Below are 19,922 nucleotides of genomic sequence, written 5' to 3' on the forward strand. Positions count from 1 at the left end.
CACCATCCACAGACACAGAACGGTGCAACTGTAGCCACGGGTTGAAAATGCAGTAAAATATAGTTGAAATACTGCAGTTTATAGAGGGATGGCATGATTAAAACCCATGTTTAGACTGGTTAAAATAGAACTGCATGAGTTCTGTCAGACACACATGACTTACGACAAAAAAACCCACACATATATATATATATATATGACTTAACTCCTTTCACATATATGACCTAACAAACACGCCCCTTTGGCACTCATGCGGGGCCTCTGCGGGCAGTTGCACAGCACTATGGGCGCTGCTACTGTCATGACACGTGGGGCATGTGTAGGAACATTTACGGGGTTCTCCATAGTATCTTCCCCACAATATACCCACACTTTGGACCCTGGTTAGTTTGGTCTTGCTTTTGACTTGCAGTGTCCCACAAGTTTCCTGTTAATGCATGTGCCGAAAAAGTGCACTTGTTGGAAGTAACAAAGAGTCATATGTCTGGAATTACAGAACTCATTTATTTATTTAGTGCCTTATACAGCAAAAAGATCATGTCCACACAATATATATGAAAAACAGTACAAATTGAGAACATGGATTGAATAATGAACTAAACTAGTGACACAATGATCCTGGAATCTCAACTGGATTATTAACTTGCTGATCCCTTTGCTCCCTTCCCCATCTTGTATATGCCTAAAAATGTTCATGAATTTTGTGTGGAATATCAGGAATCTGTTCCTAAGTCTATTGTATTATAAATAAAAGAAAATATATGGCTTAAATAGTTTACAAAAAAGAGAGAGTTACAGTTCATGTTTTACAATTTATAGTAAGTTTTTGGTTTTCAGAAATGCGGTGAGGCATCCTTTTAATTCCACATAGATGATTTATATCACACACACTGCTGTGTCTGCAAAATGGCACTAATGAAATCAATAGATGATAGCTGACTCATCGTGTCTTGCAGCCTCCAGCAGCAGCAGCGGCAGCAGCAGCAGCACGACTCCGTCCTGAAGTCTGTCAGTGGCCCCAACTTGGTTTTGTGTCTCACAGCCTCTGATGACATTTTGCTATTGTTTCATTGGTTTTGAATCATTGCCTCTCTTCACCCAAAGTGAATGTAGTATCTGATACCAGACAGAGCGTAAAATCTCACCAGCACGGAAGGAAAAGGTTTCTCTTTGGGAGCCATGCGCTCGTGCACTGTTGTGTTGGCAGGTGCAGAGAAGTGTAACACCATGTGAAAGCAAAGAATATCAGAGTGTGGAGAGGAAACAGAGGGTCTAGGAAAGAAAGAATGGGGAAAACAAGTGTCTCACGCTTTGATGATTCGGGAGGGGCGGGGGCACATTGCGATGAATATTTAACGGGAAGATAACATTGAAGGCACCATTAATTAAAATCAAACGTCTGAAATTTTGATTAGGAACGAGACTTTGCCTGTAGCGGAATGAATAAATCATTCTTTTGTTGAGCTGGAAGGACGTGTTGAGAAGGAAAGAGCATCTTGTCAACATTTAGCCTCTGTTACCAAATGTACAGGCTACATGTGGTAAGAACACAGACGGGCAAAGGGCACAAAATCCAACTAGATTAACCTAGACAATTAGCAAATATTGTCCTTCATGGCTTTCACGTAGTTATGCAAAATGTGTTACCATAGTAACAGCTGTGGCACAGGCCTCCCTGTCACCAAGGAAATGCATTGTCCAAAAAAGCTGAAATTATTAACTTAAATTATCATCCTTTCTTGGAAAATGACAACAGCAGCGGTGCCATGTTAGTCAGGGCTCGCTGTATGCCATTGATGTTGAGTGCAGTTCTGTCCTTCCAGCACTCAATTTTATTATCAAAACAATTGTTATGCACTGCGCTGATAAATATTCATAAAAAGCAGAGAGCAATTATTTTGTTCTCGCCTCTCTGTATTTTAGCCGCATTTCCTCTAATAGTGGTTGGTATTGAATTAAGAGCTGGGGCTCATATAATAGTCAGGGCGTGGTTTACACCAACAAATAATGGCCACCTTCAAATACAGGCTGGGTGCAATTATAGATGTAGTGACACACAGGTGCCACAGATGGCAGTAGCTACATTTGAAGTCACATGAACCCAAATTGTCAACGAAACACTGTCAACAACAAAAAGATTTAGCCGCACACTTCAAGAAGAAGGTTTTGAAATATTTAGAGCAAAATACAGGAGGCTGTGAAATGCTTTAATATTGACCCCCGAAGAATAAGTTGTTCTGTCACCGGGGCTCTCTCTGGTAGCAAGGCTATAGACCTCTTCATGTCCTACGTCACCGTGATGTCAGGAAGTTAGCTGGAGGCAAAACGGAGGGAAGCTTAAGGCGAACACTGTCACTTTCAACCATGAAAATATCGTCTTGCTGTATTTTTGGCTGCTAAAACCGAAAAATCAAAAACACTGACTTGAAGCTTTATCACATACCAGCCATACCAACTTTGGTTTGGCTTTGGCCATTAAAAGAAAGGACTGTGAGACAATCAACAATGTGCACATTTCATATCAGATAAGATTAATATGTAATCAGTTTCAGCCTGGAAAATGTTATAGTTTCAATTGTGGCTGAAATTTTAAGTTAATTTAATCCTTATTTAGCCTTGTTTCAATGGTGTCAAAGCAGAAGTTGCATTTACTACGTTACCCTCCACAGTGTTTCCACCTACGTCTTGTAATATCTTTGTTGGAGAGACTTCACTTGATAAAGACAGACCAGACTTTGTCACCTCTGTGTCCTCCTTTTGGTCAAATCATCCATCCAGTGAGAGAGAATGTGCAAATATATCGGTACTTACTGTTATGAAACAAAGGGAATAAGAAATAAACACTCCCCACTAATAAAAGCCTGCCTCCAATAATGGCCGTTTATTCTCTGTAGTTTTTCCAACAGTAATTGTGTATTTTCATCTTTGAACTTAAAATGTACTTGTAAACTAAATTGCTAAACATAATTTGTGTCATTCGTGGCACAGTTCCAGTGGGATTAAACAACTTCAAAACTAACTTAGCTGTCACTGTTATTTGTGATGTAAAAAATATATGAGAACCTGATACTGATGCCATGTGAGTACAAGCAGACTTCAGGTGCTGTTATTTTATCCAGACAAGGCAGGATGCATAAATTTCTCCATACAGTATTTTCAACTTTTATTAAATACACAAACCACCTCATTTTGAATGCAAACTGCTTTATGTTAACACCCTGTGGTCATTCCACTAAACGCATCTTAAGCTTCTCGCGCTCACCGATGCATTCACATATCAGGCTCACAAGCCTGTGTGCAGAACACACCCAGACATAACCCGAAGCATAAACAGACATGTGGCGCAGTCTACGCTCACGTACCTGTGAGGAATACGTTCCCAGAGTTCATGAAGTCAGCGGAAGTGTGCCCATAGGCAGATACTTTCAAAACATGCCCAACTTTGTTTAGGTGCCAAGCTGCGTCGCTTTGTGCCTGTAGCTTTGGCACAGTAATGTATGTCTGTTTGCATTCACGGCGCATAACGTGTTTGCTCAGAAGCTAGTTGGTGTTTGTAATCCTTGGAATAAGTGTGTGAAAATGGCCAGTCGTCACCTGTGAACACAGCAGGTGCCCCTGTTTCGTGGGCGCTGATGCACTGTGGCACCGGCATTTAGCAGTCCCCATCTGCAGGCTCTCACTTGCCCTGAGTAATAGGCCACTGTGACAGCTGTGTTTGTTTGTGTTTGTGTATGCGTTCGGACTGAGGAGAGAGAGATAGAGAGAGAGCCAAACACGCACAAGCGAGAGAAGACAGAAATAAGTAAAGACACAAACAGGAAGAGAAGAGAAAATGAACCCTTTCCAGTACAGGTTTACAGATATACTAGTCTACGGCCAAATTTTGAATCATCTTGTTTATTCTTTTGAAGGCCCAGTCTTTGCAAACGTCACTGAAGGCTAGGCTGAAAATAAAATGGGAAAGAAAACAGTTGAATTACTATGTGAATTTAAATCTGTATTACAGACAGTTTTTTTCTTGTTTCCCCTTATTGGTATACATTTCAGCTGCTATACTATAAAGAACAATGACAAAAAGCATCTGGTTTCTTATAGGTTACACCCACAGATGTTCCTTTTTAAACCCACCAGTCCTTTAGAATTGAAAAAGCTTCTTGGATGAGTGGTGAAACATCTTCAAGAAAACTGTACAAGTCCATTTGCCTTTCTTTAACATTTTGGATAATGACAAAAACAACAACATACAACAGATACAATATACACTATAGGTATATTTTTTAAATTATGTTTTTAACTACTAACTTTTGTATGTATGATGCTCCTACACAATCATATTACATATATGCATACCCATGCAAAATACGCATGTATATTTAATGTTAATGTTTGCTAATGTATCAACGGTGCTGCAACTGTATAATTAATTCATTTATATCAGTTATTAAAATAGATCCCTCATATGGTATCCTGGTATAAAAGCCCGACCCATTACCAGGTTTATTAATACGAGTTATGTATCAATTGATCACCTTCCATATTTCTGTGGATTTAGACTTACAACCGTAAGAGTGAAGGAGGTGTAACATATATTTTCTTAAATGCACTGGCTAGCTGTTATGAACACTGAACAGAGACATCCTTGTCATGACACTGCCCAGGTAGGGACACCTTGAATGCTAATATATGAATACACAGTTACTGGTACGGAGGAAGTTTTACGAACTGTCATAAATATAGAAAGTGATGACAATTTATGCCATGCTGCAGACGTGGAGTCGTTTCAGAGATACCAGGGTTACATCATGATCAAACAAAAATCAACAAAATCTAACATATAGTTCTGCAAGACGTAAAAACAAACAAAAATAAAATTTTATTTATTCATAGTCTGGCACTATATTTTACCATGTACTTGGGTGTTGGGTGTGTGAGTCATTTGTTCAGTCCTGCGGCCTGTTATTTTGTACTAACATCGCATCAGTTCCACTGCGAGTACTTTAATCCTTTATCTCATCACTACAATAGATTTTATTTTTTATTTTTTGGGCAATTTGACAGCTCTGCTTGTGGGAAGGACCGTAAGGAGATAACAGCACTCGCTGATAATCAACTAAATGAACACTGGCAGGATACCGGCGTTCCAGCAGTTGTGCTCATTTGTAAAATATTATTTCCCAAGTGTTAATTAAAAAGTGAGCGTTAACAATGTCACCCATGGGTGCTGGTATTTCCGCTTCCCTCGAAACGGCACATCCAGTGAGGGAACAAGACGGATATGCCTTAGCTGTGTATGCATCATCATTAGAGTTATGTAAATTTTAATTTTAATGGCAGTCTACCCCTCAAATATATCATGGGTATTACTGCAGGGAGAAAGAGAAATTAAGTTAACCAAACGTGCAGTTTAGTGACATGAAACTCTTATTTTGGGGGATTGGATTGCATTAATTAGATCACATAAGTAGCAGTCAAAATGTAAGCACCATGTTCAAGAAGAAATGGACAAATTGATGTATGGGAAGGGAAAAGCAAGTTAAGTGGCAGAGGGAAAACTGGGATTTAATATAGTTTCGGTACAAGACATTATGAGCTTGTCACGTTACACGAGTTCATATTTAGAATTTGGGAACGCAGACGCCTGCTAACCATCCTGCTGAGCAACAATGCTAAAATAAATCTTCTTTTCCCTGTCTAGATTATTACTTTCTTCGGAGGCCAGGTGTACACCAATGAGGCGACAGGCAGCGAGGCCAGTCGCCTGTCCTTTGCCGGGGAGTACCTGGGCGGAGACGCCTCCCTGCTGATCAGTGACCTGCTGCTGACCGACTCTGGGGAGTACTCCTGTAAAGTCAAGACTGGGGGAAAGTACCACTGGAGCCAGGTCAACCTCATCGTGCTGGGTGAGTGTTTTTGCACACGTTGCAATACGGGCACTCTCAGGTTGTAAACCCACAAAAAGCCATCAGGTTATGAAGAAACACATTTATACATGGCAAAGACTGCGCACACTTTGTCACACACACACAGACCTAATCACTGGATCATTAGCCTGGCACATTTCCTCCCGTCATGCTGACTGATCTAATGATTCAATTCGATTCAGACAGTGTGATTTGATTTTGCTCGTGCTGTTTGGGTTCGTTCGGATTGGTTTGTTGATGAGGTGAGACCAGAAACATGCAACAGGGTTTGGAAGAACACAGAACTGATTGATTGAGTTAGGGACTGAGCTGCATGGAGGAATATGAAGTTAAATACATTTCTGTCCTCTGTGAGATATTCAAGAAAATAGATAACAGGCTTGTATTAGTTGAGAATGACATTGAAAAAACACAGGCATCAATCTAACTCCAGATAACCTACCTGGAAATATTATTTGTTTAAGCCAGACGTAGATCCCGCAACTACAGAAAAGCCCGAACAAACACATGGTGCAATTTATCCCTATCCTTTTCTCTTTGTTTATGTTTTAACTCATTTGCCAAAATATCCAGATGCTTCTAAATGCCCAGCTTTACAATGAGCTCAGTGGCAAAACGTCTCTCGCTTGTGTATCACAAAGCGGCTAAACATCTTTGAAGGACAGACGGCAGAAAGGGGAGCGTCTACACCACAGAAGGCAGCCACTAAGTCCGGCGGGAGGAGCGAGATCGCTCTCAATGTCAGAGAAGCTGGCGATTTATTAAAACATCATGGGAGATTAGTTGAACCCGCGGTTATTGGTTTTCTAATGGAACAGTCTGTTAATCCTCTCGCTCTCACTCTCCCCTCTCTTCCATAAAGACATTTCAGTGAGTTAGTGCCTCGATTTTTACAAATTGCCCTCAGCTTTGCGGTGACACTTTCGATTCCGAGAGAGACGAACATTTGCATTTTTCTGTGGCTCCCCGTGCTAAGATAATAGCTTGGCAGCCAAGCTGGTAGCTGGCATGGCATGAGACAGTCTGAGAGTGTATGTGTGTGTGCCAGAGTTTGTGCGCGGCTCTCGTGGTTGTGTATGTGTTTATGTGGACGCTTGCACTTTCACGGCTGGATGCTGGCGCTCTTCTCATTACGTAGTGTGGATGTGAATGTGCAGAATTTTTGAGTTAGCGTGTGTATTTTGTATTTGTATGTATTGCCAAATATAGGCACATTTGTGCTTACGTGCTGAGGTTGTGGACTTCTTGCTGCAGTTAGGCCCAACTGACCCTGACAGAGCTGGAGAGAGGCGCAGCGCTCCCCGCTCAGCTGCTCTCATCATACTATTTATTTAGAATAAAGTGTCGTTGTGGGAGGAGGATGTGGAGAAAAGGATGCAAACAAAGTGAGGACTGTACATGAGCTGTCTGACTTTACGTTGCGGCTCTATGCGCGTTAGCACTTCAGATGCACATGCACTGCTGGACTTTGCTGACTAGCAGCAAAAAACCTGAATGCACAGAAGTTAACACGGCTAATACAACAGCGTGACAAAAATACAATATGGGTGTTTAAATTTAGTTCACCACTGATCTAAAAATATGCCGCTCGGGAGAGTGCAGACGGTGTGCTATTTTTCTGCTTTCATAGCGCGGCTGCGTCTTTCTGCTTGTATCTCAACAAAGCAGCTGCACAGGGCTCAGCAGGCTGCAGCTATACTGTACTACGCCTACAGCTATTGGACTATGACCAAAACCTTTGACCTGTGGAGAACATATTAGCACAGGCATTCACAGCCAGCTTTGGGGTCACATTGATCCATTCCCTGTGGGACTGTTTTTTTTTTTTTTTTTTTATATATATATCTGTACATGTCACCAGCTATATCCCTCATTAACAACTGCAAATAACTCATATAGATTTGAAATAAAAACATTACCATTTCAACTTCATGGAGCCTAACAAGCCAGTTATTATTGTAATTATTATTATCTGTAGTTTATATGATTAATTTTTGTTTTATGTTTTATTTCATTCTGAGGTTATATACACTGATACTGGACTGTTTCACTTGGCTTCACATTATAGGATGATTCATACTTCAGTGAATTGTCCTGTTAAAGAGAAAATCTATCATTCAGCTGTAATTTTATCATCAGCCGTCTATTATTAAAACGGTTGTATTCATGAAGTGTAGAATATTGACTTGAGCTTTGAACTGTATAATAGTAATGATTAGATTATCCACAAATTCTAAAAATAAACACATATTATTTTGCAAGATATTTCTAATTTTCTTATTTAGATTATCACATTTACTGTATATTTCAAAAAAAAAATACTAGATATATATAAGAATCATGTACGATATAAGACTTCATTTGCAGTGAAAAATTTCCAGAAAGCCTGCTTTGATGTTCTCACAGATGTATTACATTTGTGTGAGTTCTGTCATGATGAAAAGCATAAAAGGTATTTCATGTGTTGCACATCTGAATATTGGTTTGAGCTTTAAGACATTATTTTATTACAGCAATTCAAACAGTGAAGCAACTAGAGAAATCTTGCTTTGATGTTCAGATGTTGGGTCCTGTATGTTTGGTTCATTGATTGACAGTTTGAGCCTGGAAACCTGCCCAAACGTCCTCCACCCACACACAACTTCCAGTTGGTTCTGGAGTCACTCCGTTGAGAACTGTTCGTTGTTCGCAACGAAATGGCTCTGACTGGTTGAAGGACTGCCTAATTGCGTGCAGAGGTATTGTTTTCTCTGCAGCGGTTGAAACCCCATAATGAAATCCCAGCGGCATGTTATCAGACTCAAATTCTGATTGGAACTGAGTGTGTCTATGTGAGGCAACAGCAATTTAAGATCCACAAATAAGAAATGAAACTATACGTTTGTTAATGCTTACATTTGCATCTACATGATTACATTTTTTTTCTATTTTTACTGTACTCTCTTTTAAACCTCACTTTGCATGTGTGTTTTTTTATGACACAATGTTAAAGGGCGACATCTAAATGCTCTAAACGGATGTGTTCTGCCATGGTAAAGGCAAAGCCGTCGTGTTTGGTGCACATCTGAGTTCATCTGTTTCTGATTCTTACAGTCAAGCCTTCCAAGCCGAGGTGCTGGATGGATGGCAAACTCCTGGAGGGCAGCGATGTCAAGCTGAGCTGTAAATCAAGCGATGGTTCAGACCCCATTAGCTACAAGTGGGAGCGAGTGCTGGACAAAGGCAAGAGTCTGGGCAAGCTGCCAAACCTGGCACTGATAGGTAAGAAAAATAATTGGCACTGCACTGACATGCTGATTCACCATTCAAGCCCTCTGCAGAGGAATGCTACGAAGATTCATTTTCATATTAGCGATTTTTTATAGGTCGCATTTGTCCAGGTGAGTGTTTTGCTGAGCGCATCGCCTTCCCTCCACCTCCCCGCATATGCGCATTCCTACGTCTGCAATCGGCGACTTCTGAATCAGCCAAGCCCGGCTGCAGTCTCCGTCTACTGCCGATCCTTGAGCTGCTTCACTGGAGTAATTAACAGTTACAACGCTTTGCTCAAGGGCACTTAGATGGGCTCAGTTTGTCCCAGTTAATCCCCTGATTCTGCATGCTTCCATTATCTTTAGGCTGCTGCCACTCGCTCCAAATGTGAGCAATAAGCCAAGGACCACATAACGGGTACTGCATGTTTTTTTTTTTTTCTTCCTAGGAAATCAAACAGGCCACAGCCTTGTGATTCCTAGCTGTATTCTGTCGGGATGAGTTATATAAACACTGAGTCTGACACCGTGGTCTGATGAATATGTCTGTGACACTGAAATGTCAGCCTGGCTCAAGTGAATAATACCTGCACGCATGAAGTCTCCGACTGGCTTTTAAGTGGAGAAAATCTGATGTTATACACATAACTGCTGGCAGCTCGGTTAGTTAGTTTTCAGTAACAAAAAACACAAACAACAACAACAAAAAAAACTTTGGCTCTGTAGCAGCTAGTAGCCCTGAGGCACACTTCACTCACATGCTGTGGATTCTGGCAATCCCTCTTGGATCATAACCAGACTTATGTGACTTTAAACGGAAACAGAGACAGTTTGTAGCAGGAAAAGCTAACAGCAGGGACAATTCATTCCACTGTATATTATAGGAAACACCCCGGGGGTACCAACCTCTCTGTCTCAGTTTTTCCTCTTGTGTTTTCGGAGGCACGTGTCCAGACCGAAACCTTCAAATTAATGACACCCACCAAACAACACCTGTTCACTCTAATTAGTTTTCATTGGATGATAACACACGGCGTCAGCGGCTGTTATTTATGGGGCTGGTGAAAGGTAATATCACATGGTTGTCATTGGTGGGGATGACTAAATGTCCCATGGGGCCGCGCGGCTCCTTCGCTCCATCAGACACGCTCCTGCCACTCTCTTCAAGTCGTCCTGAGTGTGATGGGCCTCCCTCTAAAATAAACACTCCATCAACGTCTGTCTCTTTCTCCCGTTTCGTTCTCTCTTCGTCTCGCTCTCTCTCTTTTTTCGTCAGAACATATATTTCAATTGTCCCGTGATTATAAGTGACGTTTGGCGTCATAAATGTGAAGGAATGCATGAACAGCGTGCTGCAGACGGTCATGCAAAAATCGGCAGTTTTAAGGACTCGTTTCTTTTTTACTCCCCAGATCTGAAGAACCCGGAGATTGTGACCCTGAGGAATCTCACCATGGACAGCACAGGTGTCTACAGGTGCACAGCGAGCAATGACGTCGGGGAGGAGAACTGCACCATTGAGGTCACAATGCAGCGTGAGTTTTGGGTGGAGCAGAGGGGGGTGACTTGACCCGGCGGCTTTCACCCCAGCACCAAGCTGCCACGCTGATTGATGGTTATTGTTTCAAACTGCAGCTGGAAATACATTTATTCCCCTCCCTGTCATTCCATCTACCTCCCTCTCCACCAGTGCTTCAATGTTAGACTGCACTAAACTTAAACTGGTGGCTACTGGTCATCACCCCTGCTCCAGCAGTCATGTTTCACTGTCACGCTAATACATTTCCGGAAAGGCCCAGGACGGTCAGGGTCACATGTGGAAAAAACAACGCATCCAGCAGCTTAGCAGAAACAGATTTCTAGCCCCTGTTTTAGATCGAATGTAGGCTCTGTGGCACAAATGCGGATTAGTATTTGTGATTTTTGAAGCTAAAACCTATGAATAATGTGTGACAGTAAGTGACTCTATCTCTCATCATCGCCTCCTCCTCTCTCATTCACAGATGTGAGGGATGTCGGGAAGGTAGCTGGTGCGGTGGTGGGAATATCCCTCGGCGTCCTCATTGTCATATTGATCATCTGGCTGGTCTTCCGGAAGAAAGAGAAAAAGAAGTACGAGGAGGAGGAGACACCCAATGAGATCAGGTTTATTCATCATCTTTTCTTCTATGGGTGTTGAGAATTTGTCACCACGGTAAATGTGGCGCGCTGAAAAACCGCGGGTGCAGGTCTGCTCTGTGTGCATGTTTCATGTGTTTTTATCTGAGATTCAGTTCATCGTTTATTCTGTTAGTGTTCAAATGGATGCTGCCCTGTCAGATTAGCCACAGCTTACATTTTCAGATGGATAAAGCCTCTGTGACATCACCCATAGATTCCCCACTGAGAGGTTTTGAAACTAAGTGGTGTCTCTGTGTTGGCGAGCGGATGACACCTGCAGACAGCTAGTGACCTGCGACTGCACCCACCTGTCAGTTAAAGCAGTTATACCCGTAATTATGCATGACTTTAAGGCTTAATACAATTTAAATGGGAATGTTACGTAAAACAAATCCCCCCCGTACAGTCAGAGACCAAAATAGTTTTCGTAAGAGGCTGTAGACATGTTTATTTCAGCTTTAAAGTTCAACATTTTGACGTCTATAGGGACTGACAATATGCTAGATATATGGGACCAACGCTTTACAATCAGTCTCAAAGGTACTGCATTTTTTTTTTTTTTTGAAAATACTTATTTTTATCATCCCTGAAAGTTGATGCTTTGATTAAACATTTACTGCCCGATAGGATTTAATCCTGTGGTTTCATATGTCCCTGTGGTTTACTCCAAACTGCTGCTAGCCACCACTAGATTCACCCTAGCTCTAACTGCTATACCTCTATATTATACTTATAAAATATAATGCTATAATAGTCTAACTCAGCGCCTTGGAGTCAGGTCAGCACCTTTAAATCTCTTTAATTAAGTAAGATCTCAAACTGATGGAGGATCAGATGTCATAATTAGGATTAATGCATTTATTCGATTCCATTTTATTGGGAGAGAAGTGGGTTGGGGAGAGAGGAACACACAGCAGTGAACTATACATTAGTAGTAGTAGTACAGAACTGCAAGACCAGAATAGGGAAGAAATTATATATATATATATATATATATATAGAAGACAAGAGCTCAGCCAGACAAAAGAAAGTACCAGCATAACTAAGGTATGGTTCAGTCCAGTCCTAACTATAAGCTTGATCAAAAAAGAAAGTCTTAAGCCTGGGCTTAAAAGTAGAGACTGTGTCTGCCTCTCGAACCCAAACTGGGAGCTTTATTGTAAGGTAAATAATATGTCATATATGTACACATATATATTACTCTGTTGTTTGTGTCATCTTAACCACGGCAGCTTTACAGTGCATCCACTTTAGCTGCAGTTCCCCTCAACACAAGCTCGGCTTGGCAGGTTGATGCTGAGCATTGATGTCAGCCGAGTGTTAACCTGTGTACGTTACCGCTTGAGCACGCAGTTCACTCGAATCCGTTCTTAACTTCAGCTGATCAAGTTAAATGCTAACTGACGCATCAACAGCCCATTTATGCCTGTGTGTGGCTTGGTGTCTACCTGTCTGCATGTGTCCAAAAAACGAAAACAACTACAAGGTCAACTGTTCATCGATTCCCTCTTTGTATTTTATTTAGTGTGTGTGTTTGTCTGCGTGTGTGTAGCACAGAGCTTTTAATTTCTTTACACTTTATCACTCCACTTCTAAATGCATATTTCTTCTTTGAATCTGTGTATTGTTTTCCTTTCTTTGTGGCATACTGTATATGCATATTTATTGTTGTAACAATGAATAATGCAACGTGGTTGGGGGACAGCTTAGAGTAAATAATGTAGGCATGATAAAGTGTTTTTTCTACCAGACCACCAGCTACCGACTCACATCTCTGGGGTCTAGATTTAGAAGCAACCGCTGCTGTTTAAAAATTTGATTCTTTTCTTGCCAAAGTTAAGGGGAATCTTTTGTCCCTAAAAAGATGCGGTGTAGACAGCAGTGCCCAGATGAGAGGTTTCTATTTCTGACCCTCTGTAATTCCGGTCCAAGTAACAATTACCACACACTTTACCTCAGTTTTTAAGTGATTAATACTGTGGTCAGACATTCTCTTTAAAGCTGCTTTTTGCCGTAAAGTTTCTGTTCTTCCGTGCTCTTGTCCCGTCATTGAAAACAGAGGCTAAAATTATAAAGGAAAGTTTTCATTGTGTTCTTGGCAAAAACTTTTTTCCCCTCAACAATTGTATCTGGGGAACTGGTGATTTCAGCAGATTTCATTATTCTATGCAAATGTGATTCACAAAACTCCAGGGCTGGGGGGTATCTCATGAATTACATGAAGCCCCCCACACAACGCTAGTCCCATGTGTCTAGTCCTGGGAGTAGTGTTAAGGAATGCCACTGTTTTGCGGTTCATTGTGTGTGTCCTCCTCTCTATTTTTAGAGGTGCAATTTAAACTAAATGGACCCTTGTAATCCTTGTTTGCTCTCCGTGTGCTTCTGACCACAGGGAGGATGCGGAAGCTCCCAAGGCCAAGCTTGTGAAGCCCAACTCCTTGTCCTCATCCCGCTCCGGCAGCTCACGCTCCGGTGCCTCCTCCACCCAGTCCATGGTGCACAACAGCGCCCAGCGTGGGCACCGCCCTCGTCCACCTGCTGTGGCGGCTCTCAAGGAAAACGGACAGCCTCCGGGCTTCCCCCAGTCCCCTCCAGCCTACACTACAGTAGTGCCCCCCAAGACCCCCGAGCCCCCTGCCACTCCCAAATTCAACTCCAGGAACATGTCCGGGCCTACACCCCCGACCCTCATGGTCCCTGCCCAGACCAAGGCCTTTCAGACTGTGTAGGACTGAAAGCCAACACCTTCTTGTAGCCATGTGAAACTCCCATCCCTGCCCAAGCCCCCATGTCCCTTCCCAAAGACTAAGACTCTTCCATAAACAAAGAAATGCAACTAGTAAAAAGGATGTAATTAAAAGAATCAATACTATAAGTCCAAAAGTACTTTTAATGAATGCTTAAAAAGGGAAAATAAGACATGCTTGCCCCCTACTGAATTACATAAAACAACAGAACTAAAGAAACAGCAGAGACCTGAGATGCAACACTGTTTGTGTCTCGTGGCTGAAGGCAGAACTTGTTTTCTGAGTTCCTTCTTTGGGAGGCGAAGAGAAGTACCATGTGCAGTGAGGTGGAAGAAGCCCCCCCTAGTAGAGCTTTTATTTATTTATCAAATCAAAGGGTTAGGACAGCAGCAGAGAAAGGGAGTGAAAAAAGGGAAGCGCTATAGGCTGGATCATGAAGTAAGTCCAAACGCTGAGCCAGGTACCAGTGGAGTCACACAGCTGTGGATTGGACAAGAGGAGTAAAAGCAGGATGGACACGAGGAAGAAGAAAGTTCAAGAGTTTATGACAGCAACTGATTTTATTTTATTCCTCTCTTGAAGAACATGGCCGTTGGGTGATTCTCTGACTCCCGTCACCCTGCACCTCCGACCAGCTGCTTCCCAAGCACCTGCTCTGAAACCACGAATCCCTCTGCCTCCCAAGGGCCCGGGACAGTCGTGCCTAGCCATGTGGACAGACACAGCGCGGCGGCATGTGCATCATCTGCCTCAGTGCTCTCTGTCTTTCTTTCTCTCACGAGGAACCCACAAGAAACCGCAGAATGACTCAGCTGGCTCACAAACAGCTCATCTGCTTTACCAATCAGCAGGGGAAACTTCAGGTACACGGATGTAGCATTGACAGTGGAGTCAAATCAATGGAGTTGTCAGCCCCCCCTCCCACATCTTGTCTACATCTATAGACATCCTTTTCTGGTACTGAATATCCTCTCTGAATAATGAAGTAGTATTTATTAGACCTATAGCTATACTTTAAATATAGGGGATAAGCATCTATTAGACCAGCTGGACTTGTTTTTTTCTTTTCTTTGTCTGTTCTCCTGTGTCTTTTGTCTCTGAACAGGTTGTAAAAGGGTGACAGACAGCCATGTGTCCATTCATCCATATTAAGAAGTGCCACCAATCCCTAGGATGGGGTTATGACTATTGCTTTTTTTTAAAACTCTTTCTTTACCTGCGACATTTCTGAACTGAAACCAAAATCTGTCACCATGAATGTGTGATGTACAAAGATGGTGGATCCCATTATTTTCGGCCTCCTACAAGATACTGAATCAATACTCGAGCTAAGGCACAAAGGATTGACCTTGACGTTCAGTTTTACAAACGCTACATCTGAATGAGGGGAGTAGGATTCTAGGGGCTTCAGCTGTATAGGGTGTGTATGGTGTCATTGTCAGTACTCTCCCCGGATCCACAACAGTGGCGTGGCACTTGATTGCTGTCTCGCTGAATCACCGGATCCTGCTTGGTTGCCGGGCGAGCCGTGCCAGTCTATCTGCCAGTTCCCGTTTTTGTCATGTTCTCTGACGGACCCGGTGACAGAATCCAGTTTGATTGAAAGTAGCTGAAAAAAAAGGGCAAGTAGCCTATCTAGTGTGCCTTTGCAATTCCCTCTTCCCTTTGATGGTTTCTTTCTTTGTCCTTATCTTCAGCACACCAGTGGTTAAGTCTGTGGTGAACACCCAGCTTTGAGGGCCATCAGCAGCAAATACTGAGAGATACAACTTCAAAATCTTGGCCCTAGTAGTGACAGCCTAGGGAGCACCAAGCAGAGAGAAATATCCACGGTGAGAAAGCAATCCCATGCCACGGGACAATGTACTGTACATTCTGTAATCAGTCTTGTTTTATATTGTACATACAGATAGATATACGCACATGATGTCATTTAATTTAATAAATAAGGGTATGTGAGGGGAGATTTACCCCTTACAAACGAGTCAAATGGGAAACCCAAAGTGAATTTGAACCATGTGTTTTTTATACACATGCCGTCACGTTTGACATTTCTATCTTTCAACCTTGTGTGAAACAAACGTTATTATATGTGATGCAAGGTCCAAGTGTAGAATAAAAATCATCTTGTTTGGTCAAAAGGAAAACACCATCGTAGCTACTGGCTGGATTCTCATAAACTGTATGCATTTTATTGCTCCCTGAGACAATAATGGTTAGTAATCCTTGAGCACCACTATTGAAAATCTGGCTACACATGTGTAGTATGTGTGCAAGTATGTGTAAGTACTTGTGCATAAGGTAAAAAAAAAAACTAATGTTTTTATTTGAATGACTGCATGACCTTTACTCTCAGGATAAACTTTACTGTTTAAGCTCCTCTTCTGGTTTGAAGATAAGTAAATTAATTGCTTGGTGTAGTCAGACTCAATTCTTATCAGATTATGAGCCTGGTAACATGTCAGTTGGGTTTCATTGTGGGGCGGGAAAAAAAAGACCTATAATCAACCAGAATCATATAGCCACACACAAAGCGTATGACTATGCCACTGTTACTCTTTCGTCCATCACCACATAAAACCAACCCAAATCATTTCATTGCCCATAGCAGATCTTTGCCATAATTGGTTCCCAACTGTGTAACTCTGTGTTTTTCCATCCATAAAATTTTTGTTTCCATCCACAAAACTTGGGAAGGTCAAGTTGCCTTCCAGGCTAGTAAATTATTAGTACAGTCAAACATATTCAACTTTTATTGTACTTATTGTGGACCATATTCACACATCGACCATTTTTCTTCTGATTTCCCACTAATGGGGTGAAGCTCAAGGCTGCTATCAAATAAATTGGTCTGAAAAATGTTTGTTTTTTGGTAGGACCTTAGAACTTCATAGCATTTCAGCTAGCCAGCTAGCTATCTGCAAATTTGCAGTGTTTCCAGAGTGACCGTGGGTTCATAATCTATCCAAATTCAGTTGCTATATCCCACGGGAAATAGGTGGTAAACACAACACGTTTTTGAATATTTCGTCATCCTTGCATTGGCTTTGCTTGTTGCCATTCAAACCATGGAAAATGGCCGCCATGTGAATATGAGCCATTAGCAGGTCTGGTTTCACCTAGAAAATTCCACACAGAGTGAAATCTTTCTTGTAAAATGAAGTAATTCAGTATGAAACATAAACAAAACCAGCATTTGTTTGAAAAGCATGTGTATTGATTTCACACATGGGATTCCACACATGACTTAACAGTAAGGGAATTTGTTTGGGGGGGTGGGCAGGGATGCCTTTTATATTCAACTAGAAACAACCGTTCATATTTGACCAGGGAAGCTACTGTGCGTGCGTGTGCCTGTGTGTGCGTGCTTGCGTGCATGCATGCATGCTTGTGAATGTGTGTGAGTGCGTATGTGTGGGTGTGTGCATGTCAATTCAGTATTAGCCCTCGGGGCCACACCCACACATTCTCATGTTAGCCATTCACTGAGTGAGAAGGATCCAGTCAGGTCAAAGTTACCTCTGTCTAAATTGATATGACTGCAGACTGGCAGTGTTTATTTTGGTTTTCACTCACTTATATGTCTATTGAACTTGGCTTCACAGACATGTTTTTGCTTGTGGGGGTGGCGTCTCGAGACAAAGCACGTCCGTAGTTCATAACCATCATCATCTCTGGAGGACACATGTACGCTCTCTCCCTGCTCTTGTTGTCTCCTAACGCAAAATGCACTCCGCCCTGGTTGTAATGATGGCACACGCACACAATACGAACTGGTAAAAGTTGTATATAAACTCACCTAAACGGGTGCCACATGTGGGTGCACACACAACCACCGGCGTGTGATTCACATACTTTCACGGTTGCACCCGCCCTCACAGACACACACAGTTTGCACAACCAAAACCCCGAGCAGCATTCCTTGTTATTTCTGCTCCTTCAGAATCAGTTTGATGGATCGAATGTCTAGAGGTATTACGACTGACTGATGGATCCAGGATACTAAATGCGGCACAGAAAGGGACACTGCATCACCCAGGGGACATCTGCACACAAACACACACACACACACACACACACACACACACACACACACACACACACACAGATGTACAAAGACAGCAACAAAATGCACACACTTGCATACAGACACAGAAAGACAGACACTGCTATGCATCTTAACAATCTGGATAGTAAATGCCTAAAGACTTTTTTTCATGGGAGCCTGCGAGGGTAGCACTCGGAATGAGGGGAAGTATAACAGGATTGATACTGAGCCAGGGCTGTAGGCTCTTGCCATTGAAATTCCCTCCACCGCAGATGAAAGTAGCAGTTGAGGTGGAGGGTGGGATGCAAGTCTTCCAGCTGTTTAATTCCTCCAAGCTTTTTGATTTGCTTTCCGGCGTCTGCAAATCTCAGGTGGAAGATTCCCCGGTTTATGAGCCCTCTGCGTTGCATCTCTCCTCTCACATGTGCAGCTTTGTGGCCCGAAAAACTTGTGCTCTTTCCAACAGATGAATTTTAAAGGCGCTTTTTTTCACTTCACAAGAGTGGAGGAGGAAAGTCGTAACACACCTCAGAGTGTCAGCAGCACACCCAGTATCGTCCTTTAAAACAGTATCCATTGGCATTATGTATTTATTGTCTTATTATCCACACTCAAAGGTGCAGTAAAATCATTAATGGTTATCCTGCGTTATATGATAGGAGTATGAATCTCATGTAGCCACAATGTTTTACGTTCTATTAAGCAGTTTTATTTCCGATTAAAGCTGTTGAGCAGGGCAAAGTGATGCTCAGACTTTGCGGTTCAGCTTCGTATGTCAGAAAAAGGGAATGTGATGTATAACTGCTTTTAAGCGAGGAGGTGGATGGGGCTAAATTCAACCTCATGGAAGAAAGGGAGGTGGAAAGAAAGCAAAGGTACCTGCATGTCATAGGAGATTGAGCAGATGAACGGGAATGCTTTGCTTTGATGTAACATAAACTGTAATCGGCTAAAAGTTTAATAAATAAAACAATTAAAAAAAAAAAAGAAAATCAAAAATTGTAAATATATTCACAGAAAAATTTTATGATGCTTTATTTTTGTCTTCTTTGTTTGGAATATTTCATCCATGTACTTTTGCACTTTTTTGTGTGCTATGCTCATCACCGGCCTGCGTGGGATCTGCGTGGTTGGCTGTTTTCCCCCTGACTGCATTGTTTCTGTGTCAGGGGGGAGACGCGCTCAGCACGGCGTTAACTAAAGGGAAATGTAAGACACTTCTTTTTTTTTGTTTGTTTGTTTTCTTTACTCTCATCCATTCTTTCTGACGTGGCTTCTTTTTGATTTTGTAAAACAGTTATCTGTTTTGTTTTGTTTTTGGTTTGTTCGTTTGATGAAAACAATCCATGTAAATATCACAAGTAAAAAAAAAATGTATATTTTTACGACCTCTGAGTTATTACTCTTTCATTTGCAAATAAAATATTCAATGACAACTTAAATGATCTTGTTGCATCCTTATTTGGATTTGAGGGTGGTAGATAGTTTAGCTTCAGATATTTGTCTCATTTGTGGTTTTATTGTTACCGTATTTGTTCTAATAGTGGTCCGTATTCAATTAATAGCCGGGTCTCTTATTAAGGCTGGGGGCGTGGTTTATACAAATACAGGCCGGCCATTTGACCAATTATAGATGGCAGTACAAACACTGTCAAAACAACACGAGCTTTAGCAGCCTGGTACAAAGAAGACTATTTAACTGAACTTCAAGAAGAAGGCCTTGAACTATGCAGAACAAAATACAGGAGAGGAAACGCTTTAATATTGACCCGCGAAGAATAAGTTGTTTCCTCTG

The 19,922-nt window shown here is 41.9% G+C and overlaps 1 protein-coding gene across 1 annotated transcript in view; it reads left to right on the plus strand.

The window, feature by feature from the left end:
- The window catches only part of clmpb (CXADR like membrane protein b), a 66,081-nt gene extending 46,512 nt beyond the window's left edge, over positions 1 to 19,569 (plus strand). Inside the window, exons 3-7 of the mRNA XM_047593376.1 lie at positions 5,696 to 5,900; positions 9,015 to 9,182; positions 10,585 to 10,707; positions 11,176 to 11,317; positions 13,725 to 19,569. Coding sequence (XP_047449332.1) covers positions 5,696 to 5,900; positions 9,015 to 9,182; positions 10,585 to 10,707; positions 11,176 to 11,317; positions 13,725 to 14,061 — 975 coding nt within the window. The 3' untranslated portion in view covers positions 14,062 to 19,569. The remainder of the gene's footprint in view (positions 1 to 5,695; positions 5,901 to 9,014; positions 9,183 to 10,584; positions 10,708 to 11,175; positions 11,318 to 13,724) is intronic.
- The last annotated feature ends 353 nt before the right edge of the window (positions 19,570 to 19,922 follow it).

This window comes from Mugil cephalus, chromosome 9 (genome assembly GCF_022458985.1).
Source record: "Mugil cephalus isolate CIBA_MC_2020 chromosome 9, CIBA_Mcephalus_1.1, whole genome shotgun sequence".
NCBI classification, from domain to species: domain Eukaryota; kingdom Metazoa; phylum Chordata; class Actinopteri; order Mugiliformes; family Mugilidae; genus Mugil; species Mugil cephalus.